The sequence below is a fragment of the Hyperolius riggenbachi genome, chromosome 5 (genome assembly GCF_040937935.1).
Source record: "Hyperolius riggenbachi isolate aHypRig1 chromosome 5, aHypRig1.pri, whole genome shotgun sequence".
NCBI lineage: Eukaryota > Metazoa > Chordata > Amphibia > Anura > Hyperoliidae > Hyperolius > Hyperolius riggenbachi.
Genome location: NC_090650.1, coordinates 87,664,331 through 87,691,773, shown reverse-complemented (window position 1 = coordinate 87,691,773; position 27,443 = coordinate 87,664,331). Strand labels below are relative to the sequence as shown.

The 27,443-nt window shown below is 44.0% G+C and overlaps 1 protein-coding gene across 1 annotated transcript in view; it reads left to right on the top strand.

The window, feature by feature from the left end:
• The window catches only part of DNAH11 (dynein axonemal heavy chain 11), a 383,233-nt gene that overhangs the window by 72,818 nt on the left and 282,972 nt on the right, over positions 1 to 27,443 (top strand). Inside the window, exons 9-12 of the mRNA XM_068235964.1 lie at positions 1,206 to 1,373; positions 6,770 to 6,886; positions 23,187 to 23,324; positions 23,413 to 23,531. Of these exons, the coding sequence (XP_068092065.1) occupies positions 1,206 to 1,373; positions 6,770 to 6,886; positions 23,187 to 23,324; positions 23,413 to 23,531 (542 nt within the window). The remainder of the gene's footprint in view (positions 1 to 1,205; positions 1,374 to 6,769; positions 6,887 to 23,186; positions 23,325 to 23,412; positions 23,532 to 27,443) is intronic.

Here is a 27,443-nt window from a genome sequence, read left to right as displayed (position 1 = left end):
GGAATGCTCGGACCTGACACCCATAATGTGGTGGTGCACCATATTATGGGTATCAGGTTTATGCATAAACTATTAAACATCCTTCTAAAATAGTGTAAAAAGTTTTGTTTTTTTTAAATGGATGGTTTCATCAATACAACATGTAATGTAAACAGTGACAGATGATGGACTGTGAGGCTGATCCATTTGTTAGGGGTGTTTTTTTTTTTTTTCTACTTTCATTTCACAAATATAACTGCTGCCTACCTAGTTTTCATTGGTGTAATCCATTGCTGGCAGGAATCGCCGTTACAGCTGTTATAATAATGGCTCCATATGTGTTTACATTGTTGCCTGGCAACCAGACTCCTGGTCTGTGCAGAGAGTCGGTCTGTGCAGAGAGTCATCTGTTATCAGCTGCTGGGAGAATCAGCCCCATCTACACCATACAATTCTTTGTCCGATTCAATTTGATTTAATTAATTGATTCAATTCAATCCGACCTGTCCAATTCATGATTCAATTAGATTCAAATTGAATCAAATCATGAATCGGACATATCAGATTGAATCAATGATTCAAATCGAATTGAATCGGACAAAGAATCGTATGGTGTATAAGGGGCTGATTCTCCCAGCAGCTGATAACAGATGACTCTCTGCACAGACCGGCTCTCTACACAGACTGGAGCCGTTATTATAACAGCTGTAACGGTGATTCCTGCCAGCAATGGATTACACCAATGAAAACTAGGTAGGCAGCAGGTATATTTGTGAAATGAAAGTGAAAAAAAAACGCCCCTAACTAATGGATCAGCCTCAAAGTCCATCATCCCTCACTGTTTACATTACATGTTGTATTGATGAAACCATTCATTTTATTTAATTTTTAACTTCTTACACTATTTTAGAAGGATGTTTAATAGTTTATGCATAAACCACTTTTTATTTTTTCCTCATTCGCGAAAGAGGTCCTTTAAATAAAACATTTTCATGAAATAAAGCTCTCATTCTGAGTATAAAAGAAATGGCTTACCTTCAAGGAGACTGAGATGTATTTTGAAATGATAGCCAAGAGCATAGAAAAAAACACTGCCTACTTGGCTAGACGTAGACTTTGAAGAACTTCCCAGAATGTGAAAAAAAAAAACTAATATGCTCTAGGGTTAGGCATGTTGGGGCTTTTTGTGAATCGCTATAAGCTTCTACTTTTTGTTACTGTTTTAGGATATTTTGAAAACCACTTTGGAATTCCAGAAACTTGAAAAATTAGAGTTTGGTGGAAGTAGAGGACACTCACTTACTGAACAAGTTGTACATCTCCAGGAAGATTTTGAAGAGCGGCTAAAAATATTCAAAGAAAGCTCACAAGATCCAACAGATTATTCTAACATGGTATGGCCTTCGAAATGATTTATCTTTTGCTCTATTGGACCTGATTTACCAAGGTTCCCTTGAGCTGGAAAATAAGTGATTCAACAAATTTGGCTGCATTTATTAAAATATGTCTGCTATTAGGTAGCAAGGACTGTTGAAAGTAAGCAGGTAAACCTTTGAGCCCCTTAAACTGGGCAAAACCCAATTTGGCACCCCTTGCAGCTTTGATCATCATTACCACAAGGCATATTTTGAAAGTTTTTGGGGTTTAGGTGGAGGTCCAGGGAAGATTAGAGGATTAGTATTTGGGATCTGGTAGGGCTAGGCTGGGATTTTGGTTATAGGGCAGTATCAGCTAGGATAAGATCATAATAGAGAAGTGCATAGGCAGAGTTCAGACATCATTTAAGATGGCGGAGATTAGGCTTGGGGGTGTAGTTGGGCACCATGTAGGGAAGGGTTGCAGTCAGGTGCCGGGTAAGGTTAGGGTTATTAAACAGGAGAGGTTAAAGGTGGCCATACATTAATCGATGTATGGCCAAATTGACCATTAGATAGATCCTACTCTGATGGAATCTGAATATGAACAAAGAAGGATCTTTTTCCTAGCCACATACTCCATGACAATTTATAATAGATTTCAGTATGAAATCTTTTGTAAATTTTCCTAGCACCACCGCCAACTGCCAGACCAACCACCAAGGGCATACGTTTCTGCCCCCCATACTCAGTGTTAAAGGCTCACCTCTCCGCTGGCATGACTCATGGCTTCCTCCAATGTTCGGTATTACCGTGATCGCCTGTACCATGAGACTTAGCGCATATAGTGGTGTCACAAAATACACCAGTGTCACGTGGAACAGGTGCTCGTGGTGACGACGGACACCAGAGGATACTAGAAGTCACGCCTTCAGAAAGGTAAGCCTTTAATACACTTTTACACTTGGGGGGACATTGGCCGGGGGTCCATCATCGCAATATTGAATGCGGTTACCGCCATGCACCCTATCAAGCCCTTGCGACCAATATTTTCTACCATTCCTGATTTGATCCATTCGGCAAATTTTTGCTGGAAATCAATCAGAAGATCGATCAGGTGGCTATATTGTGGCACTAATTATTTTCAGAGTCAATAAAATTGTCAAAATGGAAGGTTGATTGGCCCACTTTGTTGAGTAACGTATGGGCACCCAAAAAAAGGGTTTAAATTAGTGTCATCATAACAGTCGAAATCTTCAAAAAAGTTGTAAGCAAGCCCAGGGCCTCAGTCACACCTGAGGTGTTAGGCTTCCTTACGGCTCTTTTTGAGATTTTGCTCTCAATATTTGCCTGATGAAGCGGAAACCTAGTTCCAAAAAAAAAGAGTTGAATGTTTTGAATGTTTTTCCTGAGAAGCGGTAAGTTCATCTCTACCTCTTCTTTTTAAACTGTTTTTAAGTATTTTATTTAATTTTGGTGCCTCTGAAACTTAAATGGCAAAGTACGTGTTCCCCTACTGTTCAAAAAAGAATTAACCTCTCTCACTAGCAAAAGCATTTTCTCACAAAATAAGAAAAATAACTGAGCATTGTCAAACTTTTAGAGTGGCTATATATGCAAGCTATAATATTCTAAATACATTCAGTATTAGCTTGAATTTATCCAGTCTTAGGCAGGGCTCACACTTGGCAAAGTTTGCACGTGGGTGGCTCGTGGCAGTTCGCATGATGTGCAATTTATCACTTGTGTTGTATGCGTACACAATTTATATCTGATTTCCATGCTTGCAAGTTTGATCCTACTTTCAACAAGCACTGTAGTATCCTATCGGCTGGATAGTGTAATGGTTAAGGGCTCTGCCTCTGACACAGGTGACCTGGGGTCAAATCTCTGCTCTTCCTGTTTAGTAAGCCAGCTCCTATTCAAAACTCAAAACTCCCTAACACGGCTACTGCCTACTGAGCACGCCCTAGTGGCTGCAGCTCAAGTGCTTTGAGTCCACCAGGAGAAAAGCGCAATATAAATGTTATTTGTCTTGTCACTGATGGATGTGGGTTTTCTTGCCAGGCATGGGCATGCATGGGCATATTTAATGATACAGGGGGTGATAATCACAGGATCATAACAAGATATTCTAAATTAATCTTGTTATTGCATCAATACATTCACAACCAGGGAATCTTCATGTGCTTATATTTACTTTTATGTAGACCTGCAAAATCTAATGCAGAAACAGTGGTTCACAAACATTTAAAACATCCTAAAAACATGACCTGACACAAGAACTGCTATAGTGTAAAAATCCCACTGCCCCTGTGATGGTATATACCGTCTCAATCGCCCAGCCTCAGCCTATGCCAATTGATCGGTACCCCAATCACTATTGGACATCTGTGGGCCCTCCACCGGCGCACACCACGAGGCCTCCGCATGCAATCTGTTTAGTGCACTAAAACTGACTGCCGGCCGGCTAGCTGATACACTTTTCTATCACAGTTCATGTCTGGACAGCATAGACACTTGTGGCAATTCCTCTGGGGAGAACAATAACTGCTGTCATAGCCAACAGCCCTCTCACTCGCTGTGTTAACCGCCTTGCTAGTGTCCTGTGTAGCATCAACGCCCAGCACTTCATACACTTGCAGCTGGCTGGCAACTTGTCAGAAGTTTCATCCGCCCAGCAGGGCTGCACATTCAACAGATGAACTTTGAAATGAGGTTACTCACAACCTTCACGCAGTATTGCGCTCTTCCGAGGGAGCTTCGCTCAGGGCTCCTAGAGTTGTGGATGCCCGACGCTATGGCGCATCACCTCGCGGCGTCTCTCTGCACCGGCTGCTTCCCATAACCTCGCGTAGGTTCCTGGCGTGGCCCGGCCTCCCGGGATTGTAAGCGCTCACATGTGCCAGTCAGGCCCCGCCCGCTGACGAGTTTCGCCCCGCCCACGGTTAGTTAAGTTGGAATTTGAAAAAATGCTGAGAAAAAACAGGGATGATTTAAGAACAGGACGATCACCACGTAAAAAATTGACAGGAGGAGTTGAAAAGAATGACCCTATTAGATTTGTAACTACGTATGGGGCTCATTGGTATACATTACAAAAAGTATTACAGAAACATTGGGGGATCTTATTGATAGATAAACGTATTAAGAACCTGGTTGGTGAAAGACCCTATATGACAGCTAGAAGGGCGAGGAATCTAAAAAATGAGTTGGTGAGATCTGAGTTTGTGAGTAAAGCAAAAGACACATGGTTAAATAAATTCCCTCAAAAATTCGGAATGTTCAGCTGTGGGGATTGTAATGTGTGTGGGCTAGTAGAGAGAACAAAAACGTTTACAAATGCAAAGGGCACGAGAGAATTTGATATCAGAGACAATATTAATTGCAATTCAGAAAGGGTGGTGTATTGTATAAAATGCCCTTGTAACCTATTGTATGTTGGCAAAACAAAACGACGGCTTGGCACAAGAATAGGGGAACATGTGAAAAACATTGAAAAAGCGGAAAAGGACAGCCCTCTGGGGACCCATTTTGCCCGTTACCATAATAAAGATCCCTCTGGGCTACGTTTTAAGGGGATTATAAAACAAAAAGTGTCACATAGAGGAGGTGACATAGAGAATGAATTATATAGAATTGAAGCAACCTAGATTTATCGTTTGGGAATCCCAGAAGGTCTGAACTCTGATCTGAATATGGTGTATTTTCTGAACTGATGTGAGGGAAGCTTATCAAAAGATGAAGTAGGTGGAAAATGAAAGAATTAATATGTTTGAAGACTCCCAATGAAGAAATAATTTATGTTTGATCTAATGTTCCGAAGCTCTGCTGATTTGCCCTCCGTTACCAGGATTAAGATGGCTGCGGTGTAGTCATGATGACCTTTCAACTAAGAGGGATGGGTCTATAGGGCCACACTGCTGAAGGGAACTCCATCCCCATTTTGCTTTGAGAAAGCCCCGTGGGCGGGGCGAAACGCGTCAGTGAGCGGGGCCTGACTGGCACATGTGAGCGCTTACAATCCCGGGAGGCCGGGCCACGCCAGGAACCTACGCGAGGTTATGGGAAGCAGCCGGTGCAGAGAGACGCCGCGAGGTGATGCGCCATAGCGTCGGGCATCCACAACTCTAGGAGCCCTGAGCGAAGCTCTCTCGGAAGAGCGCAATACTGCGTGAAGGTTGTGAGTAACCTCATTTCAAAGTTCATCTGTTGAATGTGCAGCCCTGCTGGGCGGAAGAAACTTCTGACAAGTTGCCAGCCAGGTGCAAGTGTATGAAGTGCTGGGCGTTGATGCTACACAGGACACTAGCAAGGCGGTTAACACAGCGAGTGAGAGGGCTGTTGGCTATGACAGCAGTTATTGTTCTCCCCAGAGGAATTGCCACAAGTGTCTACGCTGTCCAGACATGAACTGTGATAGAAAAGCGTATCAGCTAGCCGGCCGGCAGTCAGTTTTAGTGCACTAAACAGATTGCATGCGGAGGCCTCGTGGTGTGCGCCGGTGGAGGGCCAACAGATGTCCAATAGTGATTGGGGTACCGATCAATTGGCATAGGCTGGGGCTGGGCGATTGAGACGGTATATACCATCACAGGGGCAGTGGGATTTTTACACTATAGCAGTTCTTGTGTCAGGTCATGTTTTTAGGATGTTTTAAATGTTTGTGAACCACTGTTTCTGCATTAGATTTTGCAGGTCTACATTAAAGTAAATATAAGCACATGAATATTCCCTGGTTGTGAATGTATTGATGTGATATTAGTCAGGTACTAGGGCATCTCCTCATTATGAGTTTTGCTAATTATAAACATGTGGCCGCCCAAATGGTTAGTGAGTGAGTAATCTTGTTATTGATTGAAGTGGTTGTAAATAATAATGTATACAATTCACTTGCTTACTTCTTTTGTTTACTGTATCAAATTCCTTTCACTCTAAACTTATGGCAGTCTGCTCTAATCTGACGGCAGAGTGAACCATGAGGGGAGGGGGGATTCCCTCACAGTGCATCTGTTAACTTTGTGTGTGAGAGAGAAAGTCCTGTGTTTCTGACTGAAGTGTCTGAAGAGAACTGAGAAAATGTAACTTGTTATAAACATTTGTAATTGTTTGTGACCCCACAGCTTTTCATACTTTGTTGGGTTTTTTTGTTTGTTTTTTTTACTTTCAGAGAAAAATACTCTGTAGTCGGATATGCAAAAAAAACAACACTGGCATTGTATTGAAGCAGACACCCCTTTTGAAAATAATTTTTCCCAATAGAGCTAAATCTTGCACACAATGAATTAAAGCTTTTGCTTCTGATATTTTTAACATGGAAAGTAGGATATGTTTACACAGCTACTTATACATTATTTGTACATTGTGATTTTAGAACACTTGGTTTGATAGTGTTACTTTAACTGTGATCATAACTTTCTTTCAACACATTACAGGAGTTTGAAACTGATTACATGGAGTTCAAGGCTAAAGTACTGGATCTTGAGACCCAAATTGCAACAATGATATGTCTGGCCTTTAAGGACTGTTGTGGGTTGGAATCTGCCTTTAAGGTACATAACTTATAGTTGCATTCAAAATATGCTGCTATTGAGACATTTACTTGTTTTAGGTTACACCCAGAAGGGATCATGGCGACCCAGAACCAGCAGGAAAGTATAAAGGGCTAAAAGACTGAAAAGCCCTCTTACTAAAAAGCAACACTAAATATAATTTTGCCTTCTTAAAACAGAAGGTATTTGTGTTAATTCAACTTTTAGTGACCAACCGTGGTTTCCCAGAATGCATCACTCCTGAATATGCGAATCATGTCATTATTCCCCTGAAAGCCAGGCACACAAAAATTAAGTGATTGCTTTTAGGTGGCAAAAGCTGCAACCCTTGCCTGGGACATAACAATCAGCTGATTACTACTAAAGACCTTTACTGTGGTTGCTGGTGGCAACCTGAGATTGTGAGTACCCCCTTTTGTGATCTTGTATGTTATTTCCCATCATCAGACATGCTACACTATACGGGGATCCTGGTCTCCTTCTGTCTTTTTGTTCCCCTCTGGAAGACCTACAGGTCATTCCATATATCTTTCTGATTAGACAAAGTTTGGGTAGTCAGATTGTATTAAAAAAAAATAATGGTAGGCTAATTTACTTCCCCCTCAGAATGGCCATAGACTGTGGTAGTGATAATATTGGCAGTACCCTTAAATCGATGACTCATTTATACCTAAACACACTTTTGTCTGAGGAATAAAAATATAGACACGGGTGAAGCTTAATATAAATATATATATATATATATATATATATATATATATATATATATATATATATATATATATATATATATATATATATATATATATATATATATATATATATATATATATATACATACATACATACACACACATATACAAAATGAATGTATAAAAGATATAAAAAAAAATACCCTCCCATTTTCCAGTTGATCTAGAGGAGGGCAAACAACCCTTAAAAGGCATGGGCCAATTAGCCGTAAAAGAGAAAAATTCCTTCCCAACTCCAAATGGCAGTCAGATAAAAATAACTGGATCAACACCATTAAGCTCAACACACACCATACAATCTTGGTTGTACATATTTACCAAATCTATGTAGTATAAGGGCCAACAGATTGAAAATACATTGAATGATTGATTGAATAAGCTCTTATACTACATGAAAGTGGTAAGATTGAACAGCCATGATTGTATTGTGTGTATTGAGCCTTAGCCAGAGGTAGCCCCCCCCCCCCCCTATGTTGCCAGATGCAGCCGCCCAGTATAAGCTGCCCCCCCAGTATAGGTAGCCAGAGAGACCCCTGCGTAGGTAGCCAGAGAGCACCCCTGTAAAGAGCAGATAGCGACACAATGTGAGAACATTACCCATCACCGGAGCTCATCTATTTGAATCCCTATTGAAAATATGGAAACAAAATCTCTTACCGGAAGGAACCATCTGCTAGTTAAGGCCTCTTGGTGGTGTAAAGTTTAACTGCGTTAAGCAGAATGACATGCAGAAAGTTTTATGCATGATGAGTAGAGCTCAATGCATTGCATGTAGTGTATTGCATTCTGCTCTACTGATCTAGCAGTAAGTCTTTCCGCACATAATTCTGTTTAACACAGTTTCTTGCATACACCCCAAGAGAGTACCTACAGTAAAGTATACCTAGGGGCTTAATTCACAAAATGGTGCTAATTGTTAGCACGCTGTGAAAAGTGTTTCGCACGAAATTTCGCATGATAACGGTTATCGCGTGCAAAAATTCACGGTAACACGCAAACGCGAATTTTTGCGCACGATAACCATTTTTTCATGCGAAAAGGCGCTAAAACATGCGAGAAGCCGTGCTAACAGTTAGCACCATTTTGTGAATTAAGCACAATAGTTGATTTACTTCTCATTGTTCCCTAACAAAGGATAGGCATTTTTCATAAACCAAATTAAACCAAATCTCCCCCCCCCCCCCCCAGATTTAGTGGCAGTTTTTGCCTTCAGCCTCCGCGAAGAGGACCAGAGCTATGTGGCTACTCCCACCTGTGTTGTTGTGGCCCGCCCCCAGCTCGGCAGCTGTGTATAAGACCGAGCTGACACAGTGCTTTTGTCGAAGGGAGGACGGGGTTTTAGAATAATGCCCATTTTCTGGCTGATGAGTTATTAGGGAACAGTGAGGAGTAAATAAACTTTATAGTTATACCTCACTGTAGATACTCCTTTAAAGTAAACCTAAATCACTGTAAAAAAATTTTTTTATTGAAATGTTGTAACGATTGGTGTCAGCACACAGAGAGAATCTGATTATTGGTGATCTGCAGTATCACCAACAATACAGATATATACCCGATTATTAATGATCTGCAGAATCACCAATAATTCAAGTATGACTAACCTCTGGACACCTGATAAAGTGTAAGTGTTTTGGTGCAACAGTAGGCTGTCTCCAGTGGGGCGGGAGACGCCGATAACAATGAGCGTGGACCACCTGAGGAGCAGGTGGCCCTTGGCTGTGTGTGAACTATCTCCTAGGAAAGGGGATAGAGATAACCTGCGAGCCAGTGATTCCCTGCAATACTGGGAATCAGACTATACTGCAGCCAAAGGACTCCTAAGGGAGAGAGCCCCTGACTGGACTGCCAAGAGGCCTCTCTGAGGAACAGGAGGTCTCTGCAGCTACCTGACACTTGGCGGGGTAGTGTCACAGGTAGTACAGACAGACTGAACACTCAAGGCACTCAAGGTATGAGTGACAGCCAGAAGGGTCGGCCAGGCCAGGTCGGCAACACACAACGCAGATAAGGTACAGAGACAGAAGGCTGATTCGATAACCAGGTACAGGCAGGGTTTGGCAACAGGTAGACAGATATGCAAAGGTACTGAATCAGAAAGCAGGAGAGAGGTCGAGAGAGCAATTGGTCGTAACAGATAAAGCAGAGGCCTAGTCTAGAGTGTGAGGTCCGTGGTCTCAACACCCAGGGACTAGTCTAAAGTATAACACAGCAATGACACGGTATTCCTAAACTTGGGTGTGAGGTCCTTGGTCACAACACCCTGGAACTGGTCTAAAGTATAACACATCAATGACCCAGTATTCCTAAGCTTGGGTGTGAGGTCCTTGGTCACAACACCCTGGAACTGGTTTAAAGTATAACACAGTAATAACACAAGCGTAATCTGGCTAAGTGTGAATTTCCAGGTTCACCTGGTTCTAGCACACTGTGAGATCTGACTATGGTCTAAGTGCTCACACGTATGTATTCGCAACGGCAGACAACCTGAGACTGACCAGCGAGATCTATATATAGTGCAGCGCTCCTCAGCGCCACCCAGCGCTACTCAGCCAATGAAAGTCTGCGCTGGAATCAGCTGACCAACCTGATCAGCTGATCCTTCTCCTCCTGGCATAAAGGTCCTGCCTCCCAGCGCGTAGCTCTCCATCTGTGTGCACTAGAAGGCTCAAACAAACCAGACGCATGCTGCTGTGCGGAAACCGCCGGTCTGAACGCGGAGACAGCCGCCCCACCACCAGACCGCGCGGCCGCATCTCCGCAATCCTTTACAGTACCCCCCCCCCCCCCCCCCCTGAGGAGTGGACTCCAGACACTTCCCACTAGGCTTCCTAGGATGAGTCATGAAACTCTTTCTTGAATTCTTCCGCATGCATGCGACAATCTGGCACCCAAGTTCTTTCCTCCACACCATATCCCTTCCAGTGAACCAGATACTGCACGGAATTCTGCACTATCCGGGAGTCCAGAATCTTTTCAATCTCATATTCAGGTTGGTCATCAACCAACACGGGGGGCGGGGGGGGGGGGGGGGCTAGAGGAACCCATACTGCCCACTGCCGGCTTTAACAGAGACACATGGAATGATCTCACGCCCCGCATGCTGGCTGGGAGATCAATAGCATAAGTGACGTTATTAATTTTTCTGGTCACTGGAAAAGGTCCTATGAATCTAGGGCCCAGTTTGGGTGACAGATGCTTCAAGGCCAAATGCAGAGTGGACACCCACACCAAGTCCCCTGGAGAGAATTTCCACTCTACGGACCGCCTTTTGTCTGCCTACTTTTTTTGGGTCTGGAAGGCTTTCCCCAAGTTTCTCTTAACCATTCCCCAGATCTCCTTCAAAGCCCTCTGCCAGTCCTCCAGGGCCGGGAATAGTGTAGATGCCACTGGCAATGGGGCAAACTTGGGTGATCTTCCCGACACTATCTGGAATGGGGAAAATCCTGAAGAGGAACCCTTCAGGTTGTTGTGCGCAAATTCTGCAAACGGCAAAAATTGTACCCAATCGGATTGCGTCTAAGAAATTGTTCCAGGGACTGGTTAATTCTCTCGGTCTGGCCATTGGTCTGTGGGTGGTAGCCTGATGAGAATGCAAGATCCATGTCCAGCTGATGGCAAAAAGCTCTCCAATTCTTAGATACAAATTGGACTCCCCGATCTGACACTACATTTTCCGGAATGCCATGCAGCCGGAAAATGTGCTGGATGAAGAGATCGGCCAATTCCTGGGCCGAGGGGAGTCCTTTCAAAGGGACAAAGTGAGCCATCTTACTGAATCTGTCTACTACCACCCAAATGACCGTCTTGCCCTCAGACCTGGGGAGTTCTCCCACAAAATCCATGGACAAGTGAGTCCAAGGTTCACTTGGGACTTGTAAAGGTTGTAAAGTACCAACAGGAGCCTGACAAGAAGGTTTACTCCTAGCACACACTGCACACTCTCTTACAAACTTTTTACAGTCTGTTGCTAATGTGGGCCACCAGGCACATCTGGCCAGCAAATCCTGAGTTCTGGTGGCCCCAGGGTGACCAGCATTTTTGTGAGAATGGAACAGCTGTAACAGTTGTAGACGGAAAGGTAGTGGCACAAACATAACCCCATCAGGCTTCCCCTCTGGAACATCCTGTTGATAAGGGCTCAGAGTGACTGTCCAATCTTTCCAGGTCTCAGTGGCTGCCAAAACCACCTTCTGAGGTAGGATGGTCTCAGGGGCTGAGGGCTGTACTGTCTCGGGCTTGAAACACCTGACGTTTTTACTACCAGGGGTATACGTAATTACAAATCTGAATCTCGAGAAGAACAAAGACCATCGGGCCTGACAGGGGCTAAGTCTCTTGGCACCCTCTATGTACTCCAAATTTTATGATCTGTATAAACTGTTATAGCGTGTTCTGCACCTTCTAGCCAATGTCGCCATTCCTCAAAGGCTAACTTAATGGCTAAAAGCTCCAGGTTGCCTATATCGTAGTTTTTCTCTGCGGGTGAAAACCTACGAGAGAAGTAGGCACATGGGTGGAGTTTACCCTGTAAACCCGAACGCTGAGACAATACAGCCCCCACCCCCACTTCTGAAGCATCCACCTCCACGATGAAGGGGAAGGCGACATCCACATGTCTCAATATGGGTGCAGAACAGAACAGTTTTTTCAGTGTGGAAAAAGCAGTATGTGCCTCTGCTGACCAGTGGTAAGTATCAGCCCCCTTTTTGGTGAGACTGGTGAGGGGCGAGACCACTGTAGAGTACCCCTATATAAACCTCCTGTAGTAGTTGGCAAAGCCCAAAAACCTTTGGAGCGCCTTCAGTCCTACAGGCTGAGGCGACTCCAAGACAGCAGAAACCTTACCAGGATCCATAGAGAGGCCAGACGTAGAGCTAATGTACCCCAGGAAGGAAACAGAGGTCACTTCGAAAAGACATTTCTCAAGTTTAGCGTAAAGCAGATTCTGTCTTAACTTCCCTAGGACAAACTTGACATGCTTTCGGTGTTCCGAGAGATTAGACGAAAAGATCAGAATATCGTCCAGATAGACTAGGACAAACTTCCCCAACACCTCCCTGAACACCTCATTAATCAACTCCTGGAAGACGGCCGGGGCGTTACACAATCCGAAGGGCATCACCAGGTACTCGTAGTGCCCGTCGGGTGTGTTGAAGGCCGTCTTCCATTCGTCACCATCCCTGATACGAACTACGTTGTATGCACCTCTTAAATCTAATTTCGAGAAAATCTTGGCGTTAGTAACCTGAGTGAACAAATCGTCAATCAAGGGCAGAGGATAATGATTTTTCACTGTAATCTTGTTTAAACCTCGGTAATCAATGCAAGGACGAAGGCCTCCATCTTTCTTTTTTACAAAACAGAATCCTGCCCCTGCTGGTGATCGAGAGGGGCGGATGAACCCTTTAGCCAAATTTTCTTTGATATACTCCTGCATTGCCAGTTTCTCAGGCCCAGATAGATTATAGAGGTGACCTCTGGGAGGCATACAACCAGATCTTAAATCGATGGGACAGTCGAATGTACGGTGGGGGGGAAGTTTATCAGCTGATTTGGGACAAAACACGTCTGCAAATTCTGCGTATTGGCTTGGCACACCTTTAACCTGAATCTTGGTGTTACCCACGGTTACTTTCGCTAAACAGTGATGATAACAATGGGTAGACCAGCTCGTTAGCTGACTTGAAACCCAGTCTATCTGAGGTGAGTGAAGCTGTAACCATGGCATGCCAAGAATAACGGTGGAGGTTGCCATACGCAAGACCAGAAACTGTAGACTCTCTTTATGTAGTACCCCAACACTGAACCCCAACTCCGGAGTCCGAGACAGGGGATGTCTACTTTGCAGAGGAGAGTCATCTACTGCAGTGACCAAAACCTGCTGGTCCAATGGAAGTATGGGAATCCCCAACTTTTTTGCAAACTCGTAATCCATAAAGTTGGCTGCTGAGCCAGAGTCTAAGAAAGCTTCAGTGGAAACAGTCTGACCTTCCCATGTGACAGAACAGGGAAGGAGCAAGCGATTATCGTTTAGAGGTAAAGACTGCGCGCCTAGGGTATTACCTCTGACTACACCTAGGCGGCAGCGTTTCCCGACTTCTTGGGACAATTCTGCACCTTATGACCCTCCTCTGCACAGTATAAACAGAGCTGTTCTGTTCTCCTGCGATTCTTTTCCACCCGTGTCAATTTTGACTGCCCAATTTGTATTGGCTCTGGCGGAGGTGACACGGGTGGAGGAGAGGCATAGGAGACATATCTCACAGTGTTCTTACCCCGGGTCTGTTTCTGATAGCGTAAACGCCGATCAACCCATACTGCTAAGGCGATTGCCTCATCGATAGACATAGGTTCAGGGTGTCTCAACATCAAATCTGAGACTGCGTCTGACAACCCTGATAAAAAGCAGTCTAACAATGCATTTGTCCCCCTTCTAGCTGACACAGACCACTTCCTGAACTCAGCTGCATAGACTTCTACCGGATCCTTGCCTTGACGCAAAGTTTTGAGCTTCCGCTCCGCAGTGGAGGCAATGTCCGGATCATCATAAATTGTGGCCATGGCCTTAAAAAATTCCTCGACTGACGTCAAAGCCTCATGCCCTGCCTAAAGGCTATATGCCCATGTTTGAGAATCCCCTGACAGTAGGGTCTTAATAAATGTAATTATCTGTGCCTTAGTTCCTGACAAGTTGGGTCTCAACTCAAAATACGACATTACTCGATTTTTTAAATTCTGAAAGTCAGATCTATGACCAGAAAACCTTTCGGGTACAGACATACGTAAGTCTGTAACTGGAGGAGATTACACTGAATTCACAGCCGACTGAAGGACCTGTATGGACCCAGACAAGGCAGTGATCTGGGTCTGATGACCGTCCAGCACTCTGATGAAATTCTCCACCGAGGTGGTGAGTGCATCAAGACGGCTGTGGAGTGCGTCCATTTTGTTTTTCAGGTCTGCCGTTCTGTAACGATTGGTGTCAGCACACAGAGAGAATCTGATTATTGGTGATCTGCAGTATCACCAACAATACAGATATATACCCGATTATTGGTGATCTGCAGAATCACCAATAATACAAGTATGACTAACCTCTGGACACCTGATAAAGTGTAAGTGTTTTGGTGCAACAGTAGGCTGTCTCCCGTGGGGCGGGAGACACCGATAACAATGAGCGTGGACCACCTGATACTTTTCTGATACTTTAGACCAGTTCCAGGGTGTTGTGGCATAAAGGTCCTGCCTCCCCGCGCGCGCAGCTCTCCATCTGTGTGCACTAGAAGGCTCAGGCAAACCAGACGCATGCTGCTGTGTGGAAACCGCCGGTCTGAACGCGGAGACAGCCGCCCCGCCGCCAGACCGCGCGGCGGCATCTCCGCAATCCTTTACAAATGTATGCCATTCTAAAGTTAAGCAGGCACGTACCGCAGTGTCTGCACTTTTGTTGTTGCCCCCCATCCTCTGAAAATGCGTCCTTGGTTCCCCATCTGTATCCCAATCGACTGACCAGTCAATGAGTGAGAGTCACTGCCTTTCCACAAGACCTTCCTGGGTCTTACCGCCGATCGCTATGTCCTGTTGTTTACGTGCATGCACGTTACCTGTAACGTGTGCACTATGCCCTAAGTTCCCGACAAAGCCGCGCACCCGACATGAAGATGCTTAGCTCGTGAATTGAAGTGGAACAGTGCATGAGCGCGAAGCAGGAGATTCTCACTCTGTCATGCCACTAGCCATAACGGAAGGTAGGCTGCTTGGAGAGGTGTTTTGTTGGAAAATGTACTTTGTGGTTTAGGTACTCTTTGCCAAATAAACCTGATGCCAAATAAAATTCACATAAAATTCACAAAGCAAATACTTACCTAAGGAGAGGGAAGCCTCTGGATCCTCCCATGCTGTCCTCCGATCTTCTGCCGCTGCCCAGGACCCTCCTCAACCCCGAGCTGCTGTCCTCTTCTGGCACGAGTGCACCCTGGCTGCACCCACATGAGCACAGCCACGCCTGTGCAATAGCACAGAGCTGCTCGTACATGAGCAACTCCAGCTTACTGCTCAGATGTGGCCCTATTCGCTTATGCTTGAAGAGGAGCGCGGCTCCAATTAGATTACCAACAAGCCCTTGCAATGCCACTGACATAATTCATTCACCTGAATACTGCTCTGTATCACTTGATGTTCCGGCCAGATACCGGCACACATTCAAATACGGCTGTTGCTTGCTTGGTACTGCTATATGCATTACAAAGAAAGCAACCCTTCATCACCCTTTGCATCCACCTACACCTTCCACCCCCCACCCAACCACAGGCAAATTAAAAAGTAACAGCTTCTGCTGATAGATATTCAGTCAATTAAATTACTGATGGTTGAATAAGAGGGCCTTACTTTGTAATTATTTTTGTTAGAGTGAATGGGGCATATTCAGCAAAGGAGGGTAAAGATGGAGTGCGCATGGCAATTTTACCTGTACTTTACCTGGGTACCATCCTCGACACTCTCCATATTACTAGCCAGGGTAGGACAGGAACCAACGTTCTACAACAGTACAGATAATCTTGTGCAGTACACAACAGAATAGTGACATCAACAGGTCAGATGTATGAACACCACATATTCCCCTCTTGTGACAAAAGCTTGTGTAAACAAAAGGGTAGTCTGCTTATATCCAGTTAAAATAAAAAGCAATACTGCGGAAGTTAACTACGTCACATAGTCCTTTGTCCTACTTTCCCTATTCTGGTATTACTCAAGCAGGCAGAGGAAAATATCGGTTCATTTATGTTCATGGTCAGTTTTGAAAATACCTTGCATATGAATAATTTCCAAACATTTCCAGATGCTTTTAATGAACGAAAAATACTTTTTATAGGTTTTTACTAATCAATTGAATTGCAGAGTTGTGATGTTCAATGCAGTCCAAAGCTAAAGGCCATCAATCTGTCAGTGCGCTTGCTCCGCCCCTGATTATTTTAACTTCCAAACCTGTTGCATCATAACGTGGTTTGCTGAAAGTTTCTCAGGCTTTATGCAAATTACATACAAAAATCAGTTGTCTGTTGCCTAAAGAGATGGCCCGAATGGTTTGCCGGCGAGCGGTTCCCAGCGAACCTGCGGTGGTTCGCGTTCGCCTGCAAACGCGAACTTTTCCAGAAGTTCGGTTCGCCCCCATAGTGCATCATGAGGGTCAACTTTGACCCTCTACATCACAGTCAGCAGGCACGTTGTAGCCAATTAGGCTACACTCCCTCCTGAAGCCCCACCCCCCTTATACAAGGCAGGCAGCGTCAGGCATAGGACTCATTCCTGTGCCTGCATTAATTAGAGAAGGGAAAGCTGCTGCAGACTCTCATAGGGAAAGCTTAGTTAGGCTCTTGTAGGCTTCTTAGCTTGCTCCTTGCTGATTCTTATTGCTAAAAAAGCATCCCACAACAGCTCTTTTGAGAGCTAACCTTGTTCTTGTGATCTATTTTTTTGTGTGTGACCCACTGACACTTGTGTTGCATAGAGAGCCTTGGTAATTCCTACTGTGTGTGCCACTGCCAGGCCCAGCACATTCAGACAGTGACTACTACCTGTGTGTGTGACAGATGCACATTGTAATACCCACTGCATATACTTACCTGTTGTTCACTGTGCACCCATCCACCTACGTGAGTGCACGCAGTGTCACTGTGCCTGTCCGGTACCTGTCTGTGTGTGACAGGTGCACATTGTAATACCCATCACTGCATATACCTACTTGACAGTCACTGTTGTGATTGAGCTACCACAGCCCGGCGACCATACGAGCTTGAAAACCGTCACGGCCTGCACTCTGGCCATGGTGCGCACCAGTCCAGCACGGCAGACACTACACAAACAGCTGTTTGCAGTGCATTACACAGTGAGTTTGGTGTGTCAGTGTGAAGCAGTACTCTAATTACACTCCCTGATTGATGTATACACATGCAAGATGTTTTAAAGCACTGGGCTTGAAAACCACCATTGCCTGCACTCTGGCCATGGTGCGCACCAGTCCAGCACGGCAGGCACTACACAAGCAGCTGTTTGCGGTGCGTTACACAGTGAGTTTGGTGTGTCAGTGTGAATCAGTACTGTAATTACACTCCCTGATTGATTGTATACACATGCAAGATGTTTTAAAGCACTTTAGGCCTGCAATTTAGCATTCAATGTGATTTCTGCCCTTAAAATGCTGCTTTGCGTCAAATCCAGATTTTTCCCCCCAGACTTTTGGCGTCTATCCCACTCCGCCATGCCCCCCTCCAGGTGTTAGACCCCTTGAAACATCTTTTCCATCACTTTTCAGGCCAGCATAAGTGTTTCTAGTTTTCAAAGTTCGCATCCCCATTGAAGTCTACTGCGGTTCGCGAAAGTCCGCGCGGACCGAACTTTTGCGGAAGCTCGCGAACCCGGTTCGTGAACTGAAAATCGGAGGTTCGGGCCATCTCTATTGCCTAACAATACACATGGAGTGACACATCTGGAGGTATGAGTAACCCTACGCGTTTGCTGAGGATGTTTTGCCAGACGTCGTTGACTGAACATATGGATGAAGATTAAACAGTGGTGACATACTACACTAATGCTTTAACAAATGTCTGTCAAATGTAAATGGCCAATAATTTAGTAGAGCCACTCGTGTGCTGTCACTAGACTATACAGACATTTAAGTGGTTGAATGATCGTGGAATTTGCAAGACCTGGATAGTTGGCCATCCATTGTAGATGCGTAGCACAATAATGCCATGTAGTCTGGGAATACCAAGTAGCCTGTGCAAGGAAAGAAAAAAAAATATTTTCTATTCATAGTTTTGTGAATACAGTAGATGTTTGACCTCCTCAGGCGGCTGTAATCAGATATTCAGTACCTGTGGTAAACAATGCCTGTGAGCAGGCTCATGCACAATACAGAGCTGTGACTCTACTCTCACTGTTCAGTCTCTGTAGCCTGAGGCACCCACACACCTGTCCTCTCACTTCCTCCTAACTCTAATCTTTCACTATAAGTGCGGCATGTTTTATGCTCTGTACACCTGCTCGATTGCCAACATTAAAAAAAAAACCACGAACGATCCCCGATGGTTAGGTCTGCACGTTGGAGGAGGTTTAACCATTTCAGCCCGCGGGTAGTTTTCACCTTATGCATCAGAGCAATTTCCATTCATTCACTAATAACGTTATCACTAATTATCACAATGAATTGATCTATATCTTGTTTTTTTGCCACCAATTAGGCTTTCTTTGGGTGGTACATTTTGATAAGAATTATTTTTTTCTAAATGCATTTTCACGGGAATATTAAGAAAAAAATGGACAAAAAAAACCGTATTTCTCAGTTTTTGGCCATTATAGCTTTAAAATAATACATGCTACCATAATTAAAACCTATGTATTTTATTTGCCCATTTGTCCCGGTTATTACACCATTTAAATGATGTCCCTATCACAATGTACGGCGCCAATATTTTATTTGGAAATAAAGGTGCATTTTTTTCAGTTTTGCAACCATCACCATTTACAAGCTTATGATTTAAAACACAGTGAAGATGAAATCCGCACACTCGCTGGTACACTCCAAGGGTTTTTATTTAAATCCAACTTGCAAATACAGAAATTTGGCTGACATGTTTCGGATAAGATCCTTACTCATAGCCTAAAGACACTGACATCTTGGTGGAACATATATACTGTCAAGACCGCCCATAAGGGCGTATATTCCTTCACCCATGGGAGGAAAGCCCTGACTTAAATTTAAAGGCACAGATCAGGGTCTGAAAAGATATGTCCACCATAACACTATATATAAAATGACAAAAATTACAGAAATACAATAGCAAGGTAAAAAGGTACGAAATTACAAAAATAGAAAAACAGTAAAACGATATCAGTATATAAAATTAATATCCCACCTGGCATTTAAGCCATTGGGTTCCCTAGTACCCATCTGTAAGATCCAAAAAGCTTCTCTTATTCGTAGTTTTTTGTATGCATCTCCTCGTCTGAAAGAAACAGTAACCCTCTCAATCCCTTGGAAAGTGAAACCCCTCATATTACCCTCATGTTTCTCCCTGTAGTGTCTCGCCACATTGCTAATATTATCCGTTTTCCACGAGGCCCCATTAAAATGTTCAGAGATCCTTTGTCTTAAACAACGTGTAGTGCAGCCAACATATTGGGCTCTATTCATGAAAAACTTGTGGCGTAAATACTCGTAGAGGTAAAATACCGCAGCGGTATTTTACACTTCTGGGTGGTCATTCAAAAAAATCTTGAAAGCTGCGATGCAAGAGCGGAGATCTCCCGCTGCAGGCTGGCGGTAAGCTGTCGGAAGGCATGCGGAAACACTTCAGCCGGCAGAGTCCCTCCGTGCACTGCTCTCTCTGGGAGGTCTGTCCCATTCACTTGCATGTAATCCGCAAAATCAGAGGAAGCGGTATTTCCCGTCCACATACCGCTTCCTCTAAACTTTATGAATGGCCATTTTGTTACTTTTTTTTAGATAAATCTAGAAAAACACTGGAGAAGGCGGAAATTTCTCGCTCTGCTGGGGGATTGTAGATTTTCATGCGGGAACAGCTTTTATGAATGCCCACTTTGCTAAATGGACGGGAAAATCCGCTGTTTTGAGCGGAAAACTTGCGGTAAGGTTTTATGAATAGAGCCCACTGTAGGCTGCAAATTGTACATGTGACCAGAGATAGAGAAATACTTTTGAGGGACAAATCCGATAGTACACGGGCCCAGAAATCTAATGATAGCTCTATCAACTTCATAACTACATATAGTCAACAGTATGACAAGGTTGTGGAGGTTATCAAGAAATATATCCCTGTGCTATATGCGGATGATAAGCTACAACAAGTACTCCAACCAGGCTGTAGGTTTGCCTACAAAAAGGCCCCATCCCTGGGATCCACCCTCTCTCCCAGCCTTTTTCAGTCCTCTGCTGTTCCGGCGCGACATACTTGGTTGTCCACTACCGGATCGTACAGGTGTGGTTTCTCTTCCTGTAATTATTGTACTTACCATCACTCTTCACGTACTGTCTCATCCATTGCTAACCAGAGAAATTTTCCTTTACGCCAATTTATCAATTGTAACACGAAATCCGTTGTTTATGTGGTCACATGTACAATTTGCAGCCTACAATATGTTGGCTGCACTACACGTTGTTTAAGACAAAGGATCTCTGAACATTTTAATGGGGCCTCGTGGAAAACGGATAATATTAGCAATGTGGCGAGACACTACAGGGAGAAACATGAGGGTAATTTGAGGGGTTTCACTTTCCAAGGGATTGAGAGGGTTACTGTTTCTTTCAGACGAGGAGATGCATACAAAAAACTATGAATAAGAGAAGCTTTTTGGATCTTACAGATGGGTACTAGGGAACCCAATGGCTTAAATGCCAGGTGGGATATTAATTTTATATACTGATATCGTTTTACTGTTTTTCTATTTTTGTAATTTCGTACCTTTTGACCTTGCTATTGTATTTCTGTAATTTTTGTCATTTTATATATAGTGTTATGGTGGACATATCTTTTCAGACCCTGATCTGTGCCTTTAAATTTAAGTCAGGGCTTTCCTCCCATGGGTGGAGGAATATACGCCCTTATGGGCGGTCTTGACAGTATATATGTTCCACCAAGATGTCAGTGTCTTTAGGCTATGAGTAAGGATCTTATCCGAAACATGTCAGCCAAATTTCTGTATTTGCAAGTTGGATTTAAATAAAAACCCTTGGAGTGTACCAGCGAGTGTGTGGATTTCATCTTCACTGTGTTCCTGTCCTGCTGTCTGGCATCCAGCACCTTGCATAAAGGTATCAGAGGTAGAGCGGTCTGTCTCTATTTGTATTTCCTTATGATTTAAAAATTTTAATATTCACATGCATATTAAAAAAAGTTCAGACTCTTAGGCCCCGTTCACACTTGCGTTCTGGGATGCAAACAGACCGGATCCGGTCCGTTTGCATCAGGCATGAATACGGCTGCCATCCGGATCCGTTTGGTAAAATGGATAAATAAACTATTAAAATTGTTGTGATGTGGGTGGTCAGCAGAAGATGCACCTGTACAATCAGGTCCTCCGCTGTTTAGGGCCTCACTTCCACGTCCGACATACTGCCAACTGCTCCAGCACTAAAGTCACTGCTGCTCCACTCCAGAAATACTGGGCCCATGTGTCCCCATCCAAAATGGCCGCTAGAACACGCATAGGAAGTGGGGTAGAACGTCCGGTTTTGATAGCCAGTGTGTTCTGTGCTTTCCGTTCCCCATTGGTTTCTATTTCTGGATGGTGCAGTCAGGCTCCGGTCCGGGTGCGTGGGCCAGATGATCCGGACCCAAAAAATAGAGCATGTTGGAAAAGTGTCCGGAGTTCGGATCCGATCCGGCTCAGTTCTGTAAGGAACGGACGCGTGTGAACGTCCGCATAGACTTTACATTGCTATTTAGAACGTACGTTCCGTTTCTACAGTATACGGTCCGGATCCGATCAGGCGAATCCGGACAGCGAACGTTAATGTGAACCGGGCCTTAGGTAACTATTTATGTTTTTTAATTGCAATTTTTTTTTTCATTAAAATTTTTATTTGGGTAATTTTTGGTGTGGAAGGTAAACAGTTAATTTTAAATGTAATAATGTGTGTTTATTTTATTAAAAATGTATGTAGATTTAGTTTTACTTTTTGGCCACAAGATGGCCACTGTACATTTTTTTTTAGCCCTGGAAGCGAAGCGCTCGCTTCCAGGAAGCATATGGAGGACAGGAAAGTATTTATTTATTTATTTTTTGTCAGAAAGTTTTTCTACCGGGGACTTAGATCAATGAATGGGAACTATGGTATGCACAGCAGCAGCTGCCTGGATACGACAATCACGTCGAGGTGGCTTAAATGGTTAAAGAGGAACTGTAGTAAAAATAACATAATTAATAAAATTGCATTTTTTTTTTACTGCAATGATTAAATCCACTGTCACATCAGTAACTGTCTTGTTCATGCTCTGTACGGGAGAAAGTGAGACTGCAGCACTTCATCCGATCAGCTGAAATAATATGTGTCTGCAGTCTACCTCTAAACTAGCAGGTGCAAAAAGAGAGCGACCAAGATTGTCTTTGGCCACTCTCACCTTGCCCACTTCATCTTCCAACTTTTGCATTTTAGTGTGCGATCCCGGTCAGTTGCAACAAACACTTCCAGGCAAAAGAACCGCTTCCTCTCTCAGGCGGTAAACCTACCTATTCCAAAACTATGCAAATTCTAAAACTGCTGGGACTTGAAAACATTATTGCACAGAACTGAATCTGGAAAAAGAATGCTTCATCCTAATTTTCAACTATTTTAATTCATACTCTCCTTGCTCTGTAATTATCTATGCTGATTGTTTTTGCATAATATTGTCTGTATCAGTTAAGCAACTGCCAAGTCAAATTCCTTGTAGCTGCAAACTTATTTGGCCAAAATTAAAAATGATTCTGATTCTGATGAACTGTTTTAGAATATTTTGAAGTGTTATGTCTTGCTCTCCTTGCAGCTGTTGACCATCTCGGGCTATTTTCTGGATAGACGGGTCATTCTGGATCTCTTTGGCGCCAACTATTTTACACTTCTGCAGCTGTACAGCGAGGAGCTTGACAAGTGCAAAATATTATATGATGAGCACATAAAACAGGTACTTTGCATAATGGCAACCATTCTGAAGAAACAATAACTTATAGTAGCTCATGACCTATAAACCTGTTTAATGTCCTGTTGTGTAGATGGAAACGTGTGTTGTGCACAAAAACCTGCCAGCCATTTCTGGAACATTGAAATGGACAAAAGAGCTCAAGGACAGAATACAGACGATGTGGGCAAATTTCCGATTTATCCAGCATGAGTAAGTGTAAAGCTATGTCAAAATATGTTGCTTTTTAAGTGTTTGGACAGTTTTCAAAATAGTTTTATTATGTACTCTGCTACCCCATGCACATGGCAAATGCATTGTGTTCACTTTAAAAAAGTCCATGTAGGCCTCTTATATCAGCAGACATGGAACCGCCTGTTTTATCCTTAAACCAGTTATTTTCTAGAATACATAATCCAGATACAGTGGTAGTAAGTTAAAGCAGAGCTCCCCAACCCTATCCTTAAAGTGGATCCGAGATGAACTTTTACACATTGCATAATTGGGTTCCTTTCCTATTGTTTATAGGGCATTCCTCAAGCCAAATCCTTTTTTGTTTTAATACTCTAATTCCCTATAAACTAAAACAGCCACCCCCACAGGTTTTCAGAGAGCCAAGGCACTTTCAGACAGTAGCAAGGGCTCATGGGAACTCAGTCTGGGCAGGAGGAGGGGAGGTATTACTAGCCAGAGATTTCAGAGGCAGAGGGGAGGAGGAGGGGGGATTAGGTTTTTTTTTGCTCAAGATGCAGATAAGCCTGCCTCTGTGTAATGTTTACAAACAACATGGCTGCTGTAATTGTATCACAGGACCAAATAATCATATTCTATTGAAGCTGTTTGCAGCTAGGTTTGCTGTGTAAACTCTCTAAACTTCAGATGAGATATATAGACAAGTTACCGTATTTTTCGGGCTATAAGACGCTCCGGACTATAAAACGCACCTAGGATTAGAGGGTAAAAACCAGGAAAAAATATATATATACTAAACCTGGTACGTCCATGGTCCAGCAGCATCTTGTAGATGTTCTTCCAATTACTGTCCTGTTCCTGTCATCCTTGTGTCCTGTCATCCTTGTGTGTCCTCTGGGCCCCAATGTCCTCCTCCTGTCCCCCAGTGTCCTCCTCATGTTACTCCAGTGTCCTCATGCTGCCCCCTAGTTTCCTCCTTCTGCCCCCCAGTGACCTCCTTTTGTTCCTCATTGTCCTCATGCTGCCCCCAGTTTATGCCTCCTCTCCCCAGTATCCTCATGCTGTCCCAAGTATTAAACTGCAGATTGGCCCCAGTGTATACATTTTATTGTGTCCGCCTGTTTGCCCCTCGCTGTGCCATTGTCATGTAAATCAGCTGCAGAAGCCGATCGTATTAAACAGCAGACTGTCCCCATTGTATACATATATTGTCTGCCTGTTTGCCCCTCGCTGCGCCATTGTCCTGTACTTAGTGGCAGAAGCCGCTCGTATCAAACAGCAGACTGTCCCCATTGTATACATAATCAGTACACCCGTTTGCCCCTCGCTGCGCTATGTGTAATGTAAATCAGCGGCAGAAGCCGCTAGTATCACTCACCGGACGTAGCGTGCCTGCGGCGAACAGGGACTCCTCTCTCGCTCACTCCTTCTCCCAAGTGCCGGTACTTAATAGTCGCGTCATTACACACGTGACCACGTGTGTAATGACGCACGTGACCACGTGTGTAATGACGCGACTATGAAGTACCGGCACTTGGGGGAAGGAGTGAGCGAGAGAGGGGTCCCTTTTCGCCGCAGGCACGCTATGTCCGGTGAGTGATACTAGCGCTGCCGCTGATTTACATTACATATAGCGCAGCGAGGGGCAAACAGGTGTACTGAATATGTATACAGGGGACAGTCTGCCCTTTAATACGAGCGGCTTCTGCCGCTGATTTACATAACACAGCGCAGCGAGGGGCAAACAGGCGGACTGAATATGTATACAATGGGTCTGCTGTTTGATACGAGCGGCTTCTGCCGCTAATTATATGACGATGGTGCAGTGAGGGGCAAAGAGACACAAAGGACATGCTGGCAAACATTGAGGGTGACATCGAGGAGGATCCAAGACCACAGGAGTGCAGGGAATCCCGACATGCGGCGGGTCAGCTGTTTGTCAGTGATTTTAAGTCTGGGATTCCCTGCATTTGGACTATAAGACACAGGGACTTTTTCTCCCCACTTTTGGGGGAGAAAAAGTGCGTCTTATAGTCCGAAAAATACGGTACTTGTTATAGTTAGTTTTTCATCTCAGATCAGCTTTAAGGCCCACCAACAGTACATGTTTTGTAGAAAACCACACACAATCACAGGTGAGGTAATTAGTGTCTACTTCTGTGGATTTCCACAAAACATGCACTGTTGGTGGGCCCTGAGGACAGGGTTGGGGAACACGGAGTTAAAGGACAACTGCAGTGAGAGGGATAAGTAGGCAACCATATTTATTTCCTTTTAAGCAATACCAGTTACCTGGCAGTCCTGCTGATCCTCTGCCTCTAATACTTTTAGACCCTGAACAAGCATGTTTCTGACATTATTGCCAGATCTGAAAATATTGTGTGCTTGTTTCTGGTGTGATTCGGAAAATACTGCAGCCAAATATACCAGCAGGGCTGCCAAACAACTGTTCTGTTGTCAGGAAATAAATATGGCAGCCTCTGTAGTCTTCTCTCTGCAGTTGTCCTTTAAAGGATAACTGAAGTCAGAAGACTATTGAGGCTGCCATATTTATTTCCTTTTGAACTATACCAGTTGTTTGGCAGCCCTGCTGGTCTATTTGGCTTCAGTAGTGTCGGAATCGCACCAGAAACAAGCATGCAGCTAATCTTGTCAGAGGTAACAATAATGTCAGAAACCTCTGCATATGCTTGTTCAGGGTCTATGGCTAAATGTATTAGAGGTAGAGGATCAGCAGGATAGCTAAGCAACTGGTATTGCTTTAAAGGAAATCAATATGGCAGCCTCCATATCCCTCTCACTACAGTTGTCTTTTAATATATGATACTATTTAAGTAGAAGTAAATGTCAAATATACCTGAGACCTGCTGCTTGTACATGTATGGAGATAAAGCTTTGTATACATGCTGACGATAAAGATCGCCATGGGCGTCAGATCAGCATGTGCATAGCGGCCATACAAGGTCTACTAAAGATCCAGCATCCTGACGCCCAAGCACTACACGATCACATTTTTCTGTTGCTTGTTCTCCCTCCGCCCCCCACCTGCATAGTAACGGGCATGTTGATAGCCAAGAGGCTTATGACACATCTGTACAGCGTCGGCAGTGCTATGCCGCTCAAGGGACCATGTAACAATCCCTGCCCCATAGAATAGCAGTCTATGTTTCATCCAAACTGCTCCGTCTATCCCCTCCTCACCCATAGGAAGTAAACAGAGCAGTTATCAGAAATAATCTGGGAGCGGACACTAGCAGTTCAGCGTGAATGCCAATGTGATAACTGACATTTTCACCTGCCTCCCTATCCCTCCCCTCTTCTCACTACTGATAGAGATTAACTCCCTGCTCCCATTGAGATTAGCGGTGAGAAATCGTTTTATGTAGTCATGCAGTGGGTCATTAAAAATACTTGGATTTTACCTTAAAGCGGAATATAACCCTGCATTTCAACTTTGCTCTAAAACATTATTTACAGTATATTATATGCAACCAGCATTTTTTTTTTACTAGACCAGCATTGGAAGGGTTACACAGGGCTTTAAAGTTCCTGGAGATTTCTGCAGACGCATCCGAACTTGAGAGAGATACATTTTGTTTACATAAATGTATCTAAGTGTTGAATGTGACTCATCTCTCTCACTGAGAAGGAGTTGGAGGACAGCCAGAGAGTGTGTAACATTTCTAAATATATACATGTAACTATCTGAACGTCTGCATATCTCTCCACGGAACTTAAAACCTCTGTGTTTAACCCTTCCAATGCTGGTCTAGTAAAAAAAAATGCTTTTTGCATATAATATGCACTTAACGACCGCCTAACGCCGATAGGCGTCGGCGGGTCGTTAGTGGTATAGCATGGAAACGGCTGCTCGATCGAGCGGCCTTTCCATGCCAGTTCACGGAGACTGTCTCTGTGAACAGTGTGCCAGCC